Genomic DNA, 15916 nt, shown 5'->3' on the forward strand with positions numbered 1-15916 from the left:
TTGTAAGTAGGAAAACCTGCAAAATCGGCAGTGTATCAAATACTTGTTCTCCCCACTCTATGTATACTAGTTTTTTGGCAGGCATTCACACACACACACACACACACACACGGATGTTGGGTTGGAACACAAGTCAGTACAATAAGGGCGTATTTTGTGTGTTTAAGCATTCAGTGTCACAGGGCACTGCATGGCTGGTTTACAAATCTACAAACTAAACCTAGAGAGGACCCTTTTGAAATACCAATATGTAATACTATGAATGGGAATAAAATTACTTTTTGCAGATTACTTTTAGAATCCTAAACCTGAAAAATCCTTGGCCATTTCCTTGTCCTTTGGTGATGACTAGACCACTCCTACTCAGTTGCACTGGACTGCCCTTATCGACTCAGACATTGACACTGCTAGCTGTTTATTTCCACTCAAGCACAATTGAAATTCCATTGTACATGCATCTTCGACTGGAGTGAATGCTCACTTTGTTCTTTATCGGATATGAAATGATGACAGACCGATTTGGGATTGACATATGCTGTAGTCTCAGGCCACACCTGCCTCTTAAACAAATCTCAATAAGAACGATGACAAAGATCAAAGATGATATGTCTCTAAGTAGTTATGTGCACATCACATAGGGGAAGAGGTAGAGAGGGGAGGCACCTTATAGGTTGAGATGCAGTCCAGTCAGTAGTCAATGGCGTGAAGCGAAAACGGACCCAATCTCTTTGGATCAAGAGAGGAGGAGTTTGCCTGACCTGAGAAGAAGTGGGATATAAGTGGTGGGTAAGGCTAGGAGTCTCTGCTGACCATCTGACCTGACCAGGAAGGAAGAACTCTGGGCCCCTGGTCACGTGACCTGACCAGGAACCAAGAACTCTGGGCCCCTGGTCACGTCCATTGGTCAGGAAAAATTCCAAGCCCTTATGAGGCAGTGCTCTAAAGGCGAGAACTTCTGTATCATCTGGAATCGCATTAAAGGGGCCTCCTGCCATGGATGCGATAAAACGAACAGCACTGCTTAAATCCACTTTAAGATCCTGACTCATTTAGTCTAAACTTTATGTTGGGGGAAATGTATCAATTAGGCAAATATCTCCATGTTAATAAATTAACCCTGTCCTTATCACAATCCTAATTAATATTATCACTCGTTCGTCAGCACAGTCATTAAGACTAATTACAAAGCTTGCCACTTGGGTAAACTCTCTTCCCCTAGAACGAAACAGCCATTGGATTCTAACGGCACGTTTTTTTTTGTGAGAGGATATCTTAACCAAATTTGTTTGCAGGCTATTATACTGTAGCTTCCCTTCTAACATGCCAATTAGTCACTAAGAAATGAGTGTAATAGTCAGTGATCCTCTTTAAGTTGCTACTTCCAGGATTTCATCCAATCAAGATTTAACAGTATTCCCATGTCGGACAGAACCAATCCGGGTAGATAATTCTGGACAAATGGGGGAGGGGCTAGAGTTATGCACCCTACCACTCTGCCATACTGTAGGGGCAAACATGTATAATGCTGTGGGCTGAAGCAGTCACATTCTTTGCCACATGAACGGAATGTGCTGTGAGGCGCCTCTAGTCTCCCCAGGCTTTGTCGCCGGCTGACCTGCCAAATAAATCAGTTGAATTTTGGGAATGTGGTCAGAATGCTATTGGAATGTTATCTTTTTCCTAGTGTAATGCCTGGGTCCTGGGTTTGTTTGGCTTTAATATCCAGAGAATTTCTAAGGAACTTCGATTGGATGATATGGCACCTCTGTAGCCATACTTGGAGTACTCTCTCACATTGACCCATCACATGTTGTTTATTGCAAAGAGAGAGACAAACATGCTTGAGACTTTTTTTTGTTTGTCGAGGGTAAGACCAGAATCATCGTCATATCTTGCACCTAGCTTCACTTAGCTCCTAGTCCTTTGCACATTTAAGACAAATCATTGAAAATAGGTTCTGAAGTAGGTTCACCACTCAAGACCAGAAACCTTTTAAAATGCTTCATAAAGCAAATTGCACTCTAAATGTCCAAGGCCCTGAATGCTTTCAGAGCTACAGATAAAGCAAGCTGCTGTTTCCAGCTTCATATTGTCCACACACTTCAAAAAATAGTAAGAGAGAGGAGTGGAAGCGATAGAGGGACTTCTGATTGAGTCTGGAGAAGCCCACCGATCTGACTCTCCAAAATATATATGAGAGAGAAAGGGAGAGCGAGAAATCCTCTGGAATAAAATGGGCATCAGACGTTGGTTTGTTGTGCACAGAAATCCACTCCCACAATCCATTGTCACTGAGCTAGATGGCAGTCAGGCTTAGCTTCCTTGTTGGTTTCTAAGGCAACACGAAACCACTCCACTGTTTGGGCACCACATTTCCCACAATTCCCCTAAAGAGGGGCAGGCATGAGTGTCATGTGCATTTTTGTTTTGAATAGGACTCCAAATCCTCCTCATTCCTAACACAGAACATATACAACCTGTATCTGTCTATTTAGGGTGCTGGGGGCCGCATTCCTAAAAAAAAAAACGCTTGTATAAACTCTGTGCTATGAGAAAGGAAAGGTCAGGGTTGGAGGTTTAGTTTAGAAGCGATCGTCTCTGGGTTGCGTGGGGGACTTGAAGGGCTTGAGTCCCAGAGTCCTCCCGGGTCGCGTCTTCTCTTTGGTGACCTCCAGGGACTTGACCCCGACCACCGCCGCCCAGCCCAGGTCGATAAGCGGCGAGTCGGCCGGGTTCAGGGGCGCCACCCGGAACGTTGGCAAGGTTGGGGACCCATTGGTGGAGCAGGGCGCCGAGCGGGAGGTGGGGAACGGTGGCGAGAAGGGGTCAAAGGGCGAGGGCGTGTCGGGCGCAATGCCTGACAATGGGTCGGCTCTCAGGGAGAATGGGTCGCAGTCCGGGGAGGGGAAGGGGTCACAGTTTGTGAAGGGGTTGGTGGGCGAGGGCTGGTACCCCAATGGGTGGCTTTCTGACCGCCGGGGGCTGCGGGCGCCACCGAACGCTCCGCCACCGCCCCCAGCAGAGATGAAGCTCCAGGGGTCAATGCGGGGTCGGATGGGGGAGGGGCGCGGGCGGGGGATGACGTTGACCTCCAGGCGACGTGTTTTGGGGCTCCAGAGGCAAGGGTCAGGGAAAAGGGAGAAGGGGACCGCCAAGGGATTGTCTTCCGACTCCAGACTGTCCTGGCACATGGGGAGGTCCAGGCCTGAGAGAGAAAGAGCAGATTAAATGAGCGGAACACAGAGATGATAATAAATATGTTACGTAATAATTAATTAAAACAGGTGTCGGAAGACTGAAGCATCAAAATCTACCACGCCCCAAACAGGTTGCTAAGATACAGGAAGATAAATAATAACCATTTCACTGACAGATTAGCTAATATAAACCACATAAATCACATAAATGCCAATTGACTAAGTGTGCAGACATTTTCTTCTTAGTCTAGTACTACAGACTGACAAAAGCCTCACTTTCAATGATGGAAATTAGACCCTACTGAGGCATTGAATAAGCACTGACGCGAGATCAGCTTCCGTGTAGATGATAGGGTTGAAAAGGTGGGTGTCAGATGACCTGAGACAGCTCTCTGGAGGCAGTAATAATAGTGATAACTGCAATCGTAATTGTGCTGTTAAACTCAACCATTGTGGTTAGGCCTATTTTATGGGCATTTTGGGAAAACCCCTTTCAGTCTGTTGGGACACAGAAAATTCCTGTAGGTGTGGTATAGGACCTTATCTATGGGGAGAATTCTCCCACTAAGGGGAAACAGTCACTAAATGGAATTAGTCTTTAGCGCTGAACTCCAGAGCAGTGCTGTTAATCAAATGCACCTCCACGACGCTTTCGACACTTTATAGTGTCCATCCATGCTCCAACAAACTGAGGCTGTTCTGGGGGGGGGGGGGGTATACTCAGTGTATATAGGAACTAGGGTGCAATTTGGGACGCATCCTAGAGAAACATAGAAATACAATTACACAGACATATTGAGTGTACCCATGAAAGTACAGTCAAATTGCTGAGCAGTGTTCTGAGATTTTTTCTTTTCTTCCTTCTAGTAATTCCATTACTGTCCAAACAAGTTGCTGGCAAAAACATTATAACAACTTGTTATTTTCATGTCATTACAGCTAATAAAACGTAACATATTACGGTGTACGGTAATTGCGTGATTTGTTTTATGTAGCTTTTGACTCTAAGTGCTCCTTGTGATGAGTTGCTTGATTAGAAGATGCTAGTTATTAGCAGCATTACAAGCAGAGACACGCTTGATGAAGGGCTTGAGGCTGTTCTACCATGGCATCCTTAGAGAAAACACTGTTGTCTGACAGACAAGACTAGATATGAAGTTAACGTATAAAATGGCACCGGAGGGCAACTCTTTAAAACAGCCCTGAACTGACTGAGAATGTATTACCTTTACTCTTTAGCTCCATCATCATTATAACTGTCAGAGCTGCTATTAAGTAAGCCACACGCAACGCATATGGGGGAGATGTGTGTTTTTGTATCGTAATGATGAAATAATAAAGATCTCCTGTCTGGAGTCTGAAGGGGGAAGTATGTTGCGTGCATGTGTCTGTATTTGTGCATATACACTCACCTAGTTGAGAGGCAGAGAGCAGGCCTTGGCTGGACCTCCTCCTCCTGTCTGACCCCTGGCCCCAGGCATCACAGCCTGCCTCCCCGTTGGTGTGGTGGGGGGACGGGGCCAACTCTGCTGGGCTAGCCTGCCCCTGGACCTGGTAATGGGGGCTCCGGGGGCTTTGAGAGGTCTGGGCGTGCCTGTGGCAGGCCCTCTCCCGGGGGTGAGGCGGAGGTGGCGTGAGGGGCAGGGGCTTCACCCCAGGAGCGTGCAGGGCGCAGGGGAAGTCAAAGAGGGGCCGGGGGAGGTGCTCCAAGCTGGAGAAGGTTATAAGGTCATCCACCACCGGGGGGTCCGAGGAGGAGGGGATTTTGAGGGCCGTGATGGGGACCTCCTGCAGAAGGTGGTGGTGGTCCAGGGGTGGGGGGTTAGTCCGGGGGGGAACCCTGGGGGGGATGTGAGGCACCTCCAGGTGTCGTCCCAGTGCCACAGAGGCCAGGAGGGAGCCGCCGCCCAGTAGGGCCCGGTGGGTGCTCCTCAGCAAGCCTCCCAGGGAGCGGTGCTCAGGCCTGGGGGAGCCCCCCTCCAGCCCCTCCTCAATGCCCGAGTCCCCCTGAGGTAGAGTAGGCCTTGGGGGCTCCTTCACCGAGGAGCCTGGGGGGGAGGAGCGAGAGAGAGCTTGGTTGGTCAGCTCATGCATACAGAATACTAATTTAGGACAATTTACAATCAGCTATTACCCAATTAGTTAGGATAGAGGGGGTGTTTGTGTGAATATGGTAAAGTAACTCTGGTAGTGATGAAGAGCATACCGTTTTGGACAGGCGTGGAGGGTCTGTACTCCTCAAAGTCATCCTTGGATTCTCCGTTCTCATTGCTGTCCATGTCCAGAAGCTTGGCTCTCATTGAAAGACTGGAACATACATAATTGCTTTAAAACACAATATTTCTGCTTCAGCCAATACAGTGCCACACAATGTTCCACATTGGATTCATATCTGGCCTGTGTGTATGGAGGGGTGGATTTTATTTATATAACCTTTATTTAACTAGGCAAGTCACTTAAGTACAAATTCTTATTTACAATGACGGCCTACCAAAAGGCCTCCTGCGGGGACAGGGATAAAAAGAAGAGAAAAAAAATATATATATATGACAAAACACACATCACGACAACACAAGAGAGACCTAAGATGAAAACATAGCAAGGCAGCAACACAACATGACAACAACATAGTAGAAACACAACATGGTAGCAGAACAAAATGGTAGCAGAAAAAAACATGGTACAAACATTATTGGGCACAGACAACAGCCCAAAGAGCAAGAAGATCGAGACAGACATAAATCACGCAAAGCAGCCATATCTGTCAGTAAGAGTTTCCATGATTGAGTCTTCGAATGAAGAAATTGAGATAAAACTGTCCAATTTGAGTGTTTGTTGCTGCTTGTTCCAGTCGCTAGCTGCAGCGAACTGAAAAGAGGAGCGACCCAGGGATGTGTGTGCTTTGGGGACCTTTAACAGAATGTGACTGTCAGAACGGGTGTTGTATGTGGAGGATGAGGGCTGCAGTAGATATCTCAGATAGGGGGGAGTGAGGTCTATGAGTTTTATAAATAAGCATCAACCAGTGGGTCTTGGGACGGGTATACAGAGATGATCAGTTTACAGAGGAGTATAGAGTGCAGTGATGTGATGTGTCCAATAAGGAGCATTGGTGGCAAATCTGATGGCCGAATGGTAAAGACAATCTAGCCGCTCGAGAGCACCCTTACCTGCCGATCTATAACTTATGTCTCCGTAATCTAGCATGGGTAGGATGGTCATCTGAATCAGGGTTAGTTTGGCAGCTGGGGTGAAAGAGGAGCGATTTCGATAGAGGAAACCAAGTCAAGATTTAACTTAAGCCTGCAGCTTTGATATGTGCTGAGAGAAGGACAGTGTACCATCTAGCCATACTCCCAAGTACTTGTATGAGGTGACTACTTCAAGCTCCAAACCCTCAGAGGTAGTAATAACACCTGTGGGGAGAGGGGCATTCTTCTTACCAAACCACATTACCTTTGTTTTGGAGGTGTTCAGAACAAGGTTAAGGGTAGAGAAAGCTTGTTGGACACTAGGAAAGCGTGTTGGAGAGCATTTAACACAAAATCCGGGGAGAGGCCAGCTGGGTATAAGACTATCATCTGTAAATAAATGGATGAGAGTTTCCTACTGCCTGAGCTATGTTGATGTAAATTGAGAAGAGCGTGGGGCCTAGGATTGAGATTTGGGGTATTCCATGGGTGAAAGGCAGTGGAAAAACTTTGTAGCGGGGCAGGGAAAAAAAGAGGGAGGAACATCAGGGATAGTTGAATTAGAAGGGGTGGGAGATGAGGAAATGTTGGACGGGCAAGCTGGCATGGCTGAGTCAAATAGGAATCCTGACTTAATGAAGTGGTGATCACAGAGCTCAGCCATGTGTTTCTTGTCAGTGTAAGGGAGGGGGTTACTACCTGCTCTCCTGTGGGCTGAGGCGCAGGACTTTGGGGCTCTTAGGGCTCTGCGGCCTCCAGTGGGGGCCCAGCCGGTCCCCGTTGGCCTGCTTGTTGTGTGGAGGGGCCTCTAGGGGCCACATGGAGCTCAGACCAAATGCCCTGTTGTTCTCACTAGGGCTGACTGGAAAGAGAGAGCGAGAGAGCAAGAGCGCGCGAGAGAGAGCGCGAGAGAGAGAGAAGTTTGGGAATAGAGGGGAGAGGTGGGGAGCGACAGAGAATGGGGGAATCAAAGCGGGCAATAATAGAAGTGAGATTCCACCTGGTGCTGCACACTTAGACTTTCTCATCCCCTCAGGGCTAGCGATGCTAATTCAGCTACGCTAATGTTAAACAAACACTGACTGCATGACTCAGCAGCTCTCGCAGAGCCATCACACAACAGGCTTCCCGTCCTAAAGGGGGTTCTGACTCCGAGATGCAAATTTCTGTCACGTTAGTCATTCACGACGTCGCTGCAATCTCTATGGGCTAACACAGTGCAAAGATGCTAAGACGCTAAAGCGCTAACATAATGCTACCGAAATTCTAACCATATGACCCCTGGGTTCAGTAAGTCATTGTCTGCCGTGACATAGCTAGCACAGATGTTTGCTAAATAAGGAAATACATTTTAATGACAACTGCACACTGAGCCCTAAAAAGTACCATTAAGCCTACAAATGATTACAGACGCATGAATCCAACCCACTTTTTAAACGCATAAATGAATCAAACAGATGTTTTCGAAAACCACTAATCCAATAAAAGATTTAATATAAATTAAATTGCAATCTTTATTGTGCTGTTAAACTCAACCATTGTGGTTAGAACTATTTTATGGGCATTTTAGGATATACCCTTTCAGTCTGTTGGGACACAGAAAATTCCTGTAGGTGTGGTATAGGACATTATCTATGGGGAGAATTCTCCCACTAAGGGGAAAGAGTCACTATAATGAAATTAGTCTTTAGCGCTGAACTCCAGAACAGTGCTGTTTATCAAATGCCCCTCCACTCCTACTTAGCGCTGTAACACACAGACCAATGAATTTAGTTGGTTTCTTATTCAGTAAAGAGACATTGTGTAACAGCACACGCATGTAAAAATACAGAGATGATTTCTGTCATTGTAGCACATGGAGCAAAGACTCCCCTAGCTGGTAGAAAGAGGACATTGCAGATATAGAGAACTAAAGGCTAAAGCAAATACGCTGTTGATCCATTGTTAAAAGGAAGGATATTTGGACTGGAACAGCTATTGTTGTGAAAGGATGTGTAAGAGGGAGAGAGGAAGTCTGTAGGGAAAGAGCAGAGAATGTAAGGGCAGAGTGAGGTGAGCGTGTAGAGGTGAAAAAAAGGATGATGTGTGTTTGGTGGAGGGGTGTGTGTCTGTGTGAACTGAGAGTGTGTGGTGGATGAAGACCACACTCACGTTGGATTGCTCGGAAGCGTGGGCCGAAAGAGGGAGAGGTGCCGGTGCCCAGATCGGGAGAGTTGCGTCTCTTCTCCAGCCCCGGGGACGCCTGGACAGTGATCTTATGGATAAAGTCTGGAAGAGACATACACCAGATGTGAGACCAGACTACACAGACAAAATAAAGATGTTGGGTCTTGTTCAGTAGGGAGGAAACGTTTTGAAACAGTAAAACAGGGAGGTACTACCTTAGCTTCGTCCAATAAGAACACATTGATTTTACAGGTGAAAAGTGTTTTGCTACAGTGTGGCCCACTGAATTCGACCCAGGTTCAAACAAAGACAAAAAAACTAACATGCTTGTCTTCAACAAGATTGTTTACCTTAGAAATACATTTATATTTTCTGTGGTGGCATGGGTGTCTGAATTTCCTTTTCATGCCATGAGAATATGGTAATATGTGAGAATATGGTCATTTGTGAGAGAATATGGTCATTTGTGAGGCCAAAGTAAACGAAAACATGAGAGGCCTGAAGGATGTCTGTCCTCGGCTAACTTGGCGTAGTAAGATACATTGGTAGTGGAAGTACTGGGAGAGAAGAAGAGAGTCAAGAAGGAAAGGGAGAGCTGGGAGAAAAATGAAGAAACAGCTGGGAGAGAGAGAAAGCTGGGAATGAGATATAGCTGGAAGGGAGAAAGGAGTTGGAGGAGAGAGGGCGAGCGAGCGAAGGGCCAGCCAGGAGTGACAGGAAGCCCAGAGGCGTGGTTGGGTTAGCTCCATGTCCCTTTCATCAACCCACCACCAAATCACTACCCTGCTGCTGGGAATGGCCTGACCACAGCCTCTATACACAGACACACACGCACACAGTAAGTCTGTGTGCATTTGGAAAGAGAGAGAGCATCTGTATGAGAAACTGAGTGCCTCTGTGTCAGGCATGATGAGTGATCAGCATTGTTTGTTTCTATGGTGAGTTTCTTATCAGTAGACAATAGGAGTGGTCTACAAGAGAAAGTGAGTCTACAGCAGATAACGGATATATGATTCTTCTGCACACTCAGTTGACACAGTAGTGAAGGAGTGTGAGGTGAGCTGAGGTGAATGACATGTACTGTAGACTGACTCTTTTTCTGCCTATGTGCCTGACCGACTCACAGACCGACCAACCAGCTAACCAACTGAACAATATACATCCGCCTATGTATGCATTGTTTTTAAATTGGCTCTATATTCTAGCATTTTTTATTGAATATTACATGTTTTGAGGTGACAGTACAGAATGACACCTTTTATTTGAGGGGATTCTCATACATATCTGTATTGTCCCCCCATTTCAAGGTCATAAGTATTTGGATAAATTCACTTACAGTATGGGAGGGACTAGATCTATAAAGTGCTTTAATTTCTAAACGGTAAAACAGATATTTATGAGAAAAAAAACTCAAAAAGGTGACATTCTGTACTGTCACCTCAAACAGTACACTTACTTCAACGCAAAATGCTGAAGTACATACTGTAAGAAAAAAAGGTGCTATCTACGTAAAGGGGTTCTTCGGCTGTCCCCATAGGAGAACCCTTTGAAGAACCCCTTTTGGGTTCTACATTGAACCCAAAAGGGTTCTACCTGAAACCAAAAATGGTTCTACCTGAAACCAAAAAAGGTTATCCTATTGTGACAGCGGAAGAACCTTTTTGGAACGTGTGTCGAGAGACATTTCAAGACATCCCAAGCAAGTTTCATCGCCGTCCCCTCACCTTGAGGCATGCTGATCTTCTCTCCATTCTTGCTGCCCTTCAACTTGTGCTTCTTGAAGGTTCCCTTCCTCTTCTTGACGTTAGGCTTCTCCTGGTTGTTCATGTGCAGGATGAGGAGACTGAGCTCCCTCTCAAACACATCCTGTTCCCACTGGGCCAGCTGCTGCTCCCTCTGCCTCAGGAACTCCTCGTGAGACTTCTGCTCCACTGCCGCCCGCTTCAGCTCCTCCTCGCGACAACGCAGCTCCTGGAGTAATTACTGGTTATTATTGTTTTACTACGCAAAACACACACTTACACAAACACCATTACAAAATGTTCCGTGCACATGCAATAACATGCGGAAACATGCACTCATAGTCCTACATACATACCCATCACAAGTGGACCCTCCGAACACACAAAATAGTCATCATTCAATCCTACTCTCCCAGCCTCTCTCTAATAGAGAAGACAGCTGGCTCCGTCTCCCTCGTCTCCCTCACCTTCTCCTTGGCTCTGAGCTCATCAAACATGTCCTGGATCTCCAGTTTCCAGTCCTCCTGCAGGGAATGAAAGGAGTCCTGAGGCATCTCCTCCACCACCTGCCTCTCAAGAGCAGTTAGCTGAACCAAGATGGAGGCAAAGTTGGGCCTGAGGTGTGGGTCCTGATCCCAGCACTCTGTCAAGGCAGAAACACTCAGTTAAGATACATTATAAAAACATGCAAATGACAGTTGCTCCACTACCAAAGTATAATCATGGGACTTTTATCTATAAGTGCAGCATTGCATATTCAGGTCATGACACAATTCAAGCACAAACAACTCTCCAACTAGCATGGCTGAATTTTAGCTGAATTTTGGCTAGGCATTGTCAAAGCTGATACCATGACAATGATTGGGAGTGACTTTTCTTTTGCGCTTTTATCAAACGTAACCGCCACCAACACAACTGGCACAGCAAATCAACCACAACCGCAAACCAACAATATCCTTCAGAAGACATATGAACGGCAGCCAAAATACATTACACAACATAACCAGCTGCTCAGTGTTCTTCCTGTATGTGACCAAATTTAACATTTTATGGAACATTTCATATTTCTCCTCCAGTTTTGAGGAAATGGAGAAAGAGAGAAAGAGAACATTATGGTAACACCAAATTCAACACACACAAGTATGCGCACGAGCACACACACACAGGACTCTTACCTGCCATGAGCTGGGCGAAGGGTTCTGGGCAGGTGGAGGGGATGGGGAGGGTGAGTTTGTTAACAGCCACTCCGTAGGCCACTGCCAGACCATCTATCCCTCTGTAGGGAACCTCCCCTGTCAGCAACTCCCACAATAGAACACCGTAGCTGGGGAGGAGAGACAGAGCGCAAGGAGCATTCAATGAAAAGTTAGGGCTGTTTATCAAGCCAGTCCCTGGTCCTTCTAGTATTAGCAAAGATTATGGATAAATGAAGATAGTTCCTTCAGGCTGTTAGCCATTGAATAAAAACGGGAGTGGGTCTCCCATAGACACCAATGCAATAGCAGCTGGATTCTACTTGTTTGAGAACCACTGAACTCTCTTCTCGGGGACCCCAAGACATTTCACAATTTTGTTGTAGCCCTGAACTAACTCAACTGATTCACCTATTCAAGGGCTTGATTATTAGTTGACATTTTGAATCAGGTGTGCTAGCTGTGGAATAGTTATAATACACGGAACGGCCGGGGGTCCCCGAGGAGAGGTTTGAGAACCCCTGACTTTGTTCATTGACTTTCATTGAATCAGGAAAAAAAGATTGTGTGGGATATCTCCCTTCCTCTGCCGTCTCCGGTATTAGCACACCTGATTCAACTAATCATGAAGCCATTGATTGACAAGTTGAATCAGGTGTGCCAGTGTTGGAACAAATATGTGGAATGGCTGGGGCACCTCAAGGAGGGGTTTGTTTTATGTATGTATTGCATCACACACTGTACAGAGCATGCAAATTATATCAACAGCTGAAGTGGAGGGAAGGCAACTGTGCAATATATTATTATTATTTATGCATTTATTTATAATAATGGCGCTCATGGAAGTGCACTATGAATCTATAAAACATGCATAAAGACAAATAGGGTAGAAAGACATCCACTTTTTTACAACAAACAACAACAATATGATAGAGCTGTTGTGTGTGTGTGTGTGTGTGTGTGTGTGTGTGTGTGTGTGTGTGTGTGTGTGTGTGTGTGTGTGTGTGTGTGCACCACACACACACGAGACGTTACCAATCCTCAGAGTGGCAAAGTGCTTGGATCTCCCACACTGTCAATTACATCCATTCAACCAACACACTCTAAAAGGCCTGTAGGAAGCCTGCAAGTGGGGCGTGTAGCCCTCAGCGTTTTAATATAGTCCTTTAATAACACCATCCAACAGAGACTGTGCCACTCCACTCCTCTGTTTTTACCTCGTCATCTGAGATCTACAGCTTTATGATGAAGAAGTAGTGACAGAAAGCGTCCCAAATGGCACCCTATTCCCCAAATAGTGCACAACTTTGGACCAGAGCCCTATGTGGAATAGGGAGCCATTTGGGATGCAGCCAGGGAGATGGGTGATAAAGAATAGGGGGGGGTCAAGATTACCCCTTAATTTTCATAGCAGGTTCCACCACCCTCTCATTAAGATATGCAAAGTATCTGTTATGAAGGTAAAATGGAAGAAGCTTGTTTGGGAATAGTGACATGTCCAAGGAGAGTGTGAGAGAGATATTTGGGTGTGTTGATGTGCTATTTTGAATGTACATCCTGTGCTTGGCCACACACAGACACACCCTTCACAGATAAAAGGGCTGCGGTCAGTTCTGCAGTGTGGCCTTCCACCCTCCTCTCTCGCTCTCTCCGTACTTGTGGACAATAGGACAGTGTGCACGACACGTCTCACACAAAGCAGGCTATGAAGTGCTGCTGCTACTGCTATCACGTGGCTGTTGACCCTCCTGCAACATATCCCTATATTCTATCACTGCTGCTATCACGTGGCTGGTGACCCTCCTGCATCATGTCCCTCTATTCTATCACTGCTGCTATCACGTGGCTGGTGCCCCTCCTGCAACATGTCCCTCTATTCTATCACTGCTGCTATCACGTGGCTGTTGTCCCTCCTGCAACATGTCCCTCTATTCTATCACTGCTGCTATCACGTGGCTGTTGACCCTCTTGCAACATGTCCCTCTATTCTATCACTGCTGCTATCACGTGGCTGGTGACCCTCCTGCAACATGTCCCTCTATTCTATCACATGGCTGTACCCTCCTGCAACATGTCCCTCCATTCTACCACGTGGCTGTTGACCCTCCTGCAACATGTCCCTCTATTCTATCACTGCTGCTATCACGTGGCTGTACACTCCTGCAACATGTCCCTCTATTCTATCACGTGGCTGTTGACCCTCCTGCAACATGTCCCTCTATTCTATCACTGCTGCTATCACGTGGCTGTACCCTCCTGCAACATATCCCTCTTCTCCATCACGGTCAGAGAAGGTGGAGGATAAGCTCCTACACACACACACAACAGTAATGGCCCTGAAATATTCTCGTCATTTATCTGTATTGTAATTTAACCCTTATTGTTGCAGGGAAGTTCTCATCTCTCGGAGAGAGATACACAGTTATGTAACGGTAGAGGTATGTAGCTATTTAATGCTGGATATTGCTTCTGCACTGCTCTACCACACACACAATCTTACCTCCAGACGTCACTGCCCTTGGAAAAGGTGGAGGACTTGATGACCTCCGGTGCCATCCAGGCGTAGGTGCCCGCTGTGCTCATCTTGGTGGTCTTGTGCCACTCCCGTGCCAGGCCAAAGTCTGTGATCTTCAGAGTTATTCCTTCCATACAATCATTCTCCATAGGCTGGGCCAGGAGGACTGGGAGAGAGAGAGAGGAAAGAAAGAGACGTTTTTATCCTCCTTTACATTTTAGACATGTAACAGATGATCTTTGCCAGAGCGACTTAAGAGGAAAGGTCAGTTGTCCAACTGAATGTATTCAACTGAAATGCGTCTTCTGCATTTAACCCAACCCCTCTGAATCTGAGAGGGTGCGGGGGCTGCCTTAATCAACATCCACGTCATCGGTGCCTGGGGAACAGTGGGTTAACCTGTCTGTGCTAGGGGGCAATATTTTCACGGCCGGATAAAAAACGTACCCGATTTAAACTGGTTAGTACTCTTTCCCAGAAACGAGAATATGCATATTATTAGTAGATTTGGATAGAAAACACTCTGAAGTTTCTAAAACTGTTTGAATGGTGTCTGTGAGTATAACAGAACTCATATTCTCCCTTTGCTTCTCTATCGAAACTACAGTGCCCGTGGGGTTATGTAGCACTTTCTAAGGCTTCCATTGGCTCTCTAAAGCGTTCATAAAGCGGATTGACGCGTCTCCTGTCTCCGGGCAGAGTACAGGAGCACAGTTTGTCAGTGGACTGCCTGGTGGCTAAGAGATTGGAAATGCGCATTCACGAGACCTCGCCATTTTTTCTCTTCCTTTTTGAATGAATACAGCATTGTCCGGTTGGAATATTATCGCTATTTTACGAGAAAAATACCATAAAAATTGATTTTAAACAGCGTTTGACATGCTTCTAAGTACGGTAATGGAACATTTTGAATTTTTTTGTCTCGAAATGCGCTCGCGCGTTACCCTTTGGATAGTGACCTGAACGCACTAACAGGTATTTGCACGTAACTTTGGATTATTTGGAACAAAAACAACATTTGTTGTGGAAGTAGCCGTCCTGGGAGTGCATTCTGACGAAGAACAGCAAAGGTAATCCAATTTTTCTAATACTAATTCTGAGTTTAGTGAGCCCCGAACTTGGCGGGTGTCAAATTAGCTAGCCGTGATGGCTGAGCTATGTACTCAGAATATTGCAAAATGTGCTTTCGCCGAAAAGCTATTTTAAAATCTGACATAGCGATTGCATAAAGGAGTTCTGTATCTATAATTCTTCAAAAAATTGTTATGTATTTTGGCAACGTTTATCATGAGTAATTTAGTAAATTCACTGGAAGTTTTCGGTGGCAATACAATTTCTGAACATCACACGCCAATGTAAAAAGCAGTTTTTTTTATATAAATATGAACTTGATTGAACAAAACATGCATGTATTGTATAACATAATGTCCTAGGAGTGTCATCTGATGAAGGTCATCAAAGGTTAGTGCTGCATTTAGCTGTGTTTTGGGTTTTTGTGACATATATGCTTGCTTGAAAAATGGCTGTGTGGTTATTTGTGTCTACGTACTCTCCTAACATAATCTAATGTTTTGCTTTCGCTGTAAAGCCTTTTTGAAATCGGACAATGTGGTTAGATTAACGAGAGTATTATCTTTCAAATGGTGTAAAATAGTCGTATGTTTGAAATATTGAAATTATAGCATTTTTGAGGTTTTTGTATTTCGCGCCACGCTCATCCACTGGCTGTTGAATAGAGTGGGAAGCTAACGTCCCACCTAGCCCATAGAAGTTAACTGCCTTGCTCAGGGGCAGAACGACAGATTTTGACCTTGTCAGCTCGGGGATTCGATCCAGCCTTCCAGTTACTGGCCCAACGGTCTAACCACTAGGCTACCTGCCGCCCCTTACAGTTAGAGCATTCAAGTTAAGG

The 15916-nt window shown here is 45.8% G+C and overlaps 1 protein-coding gene across 1 annotated transcript in view; it reads right to left on the reverse strand.

The window, feature by feature from the left end:
- Positions 1 to 398: 398 nt before the first annotated feature.
- LOC106608687 (mitogen-activated protein kinase kinase kinase 11) overlaps positions 399 to 15916 on the reverse strand; it is a 42464-nt gene continuing 26946 nt past the window's right edge. The window contains exons 2-10 of the mRNA XM_014206786.2: positions 13990 to 14170; positions 11472 to 11620; positions 10764 to 10939; positions 10279 to 10525; positions 8540 to 8656; positions 7088 to 7250; positions 5404 to 5504; positions 4610 to 5245; positions 399 to 3205 (exon numbers count right to left, since the gene is read on the reverse strand). Of these exons, the coding sequence (XP_014062261.1) occupies positions 2583 to 3205; positions 4610 to 5245; positions 5404 to 5504; positions 7088 to 7250; positions 8540 to 8656; positions 10279 to 10525; positions 10764 to 10939; positions 11472 to 11620; positions 13990 to 14170 (2393 nt within the window). The 3' untranslated portion in view covers positions 399 to 2582. The remainder of the gene's footprint in view (positions 3206 to 4609; positions 5246 to 5403; positions 5505 to 7087; positions 7251 to 8539; positions 8657 to 10278; positions 10526 to 10763; positions 10940 to 11471; positions 11621 to 13989; positions 14171 to 15916) is intronic.

The sequence above is a fragment of the Salmo salar genome, chromosome ssa07, assembly GCF_905237065.1.
Source record: "Salmo salar chromosome ssa07, Ssal_v3.1, whole genome shotgun sequence".
NCBI classification, from domain to species: Eukaryota; Metazoa; Chordata; class Actinopteri; order Salmoniformes; family Salmonidae; genus Salmo; species Salmo salar.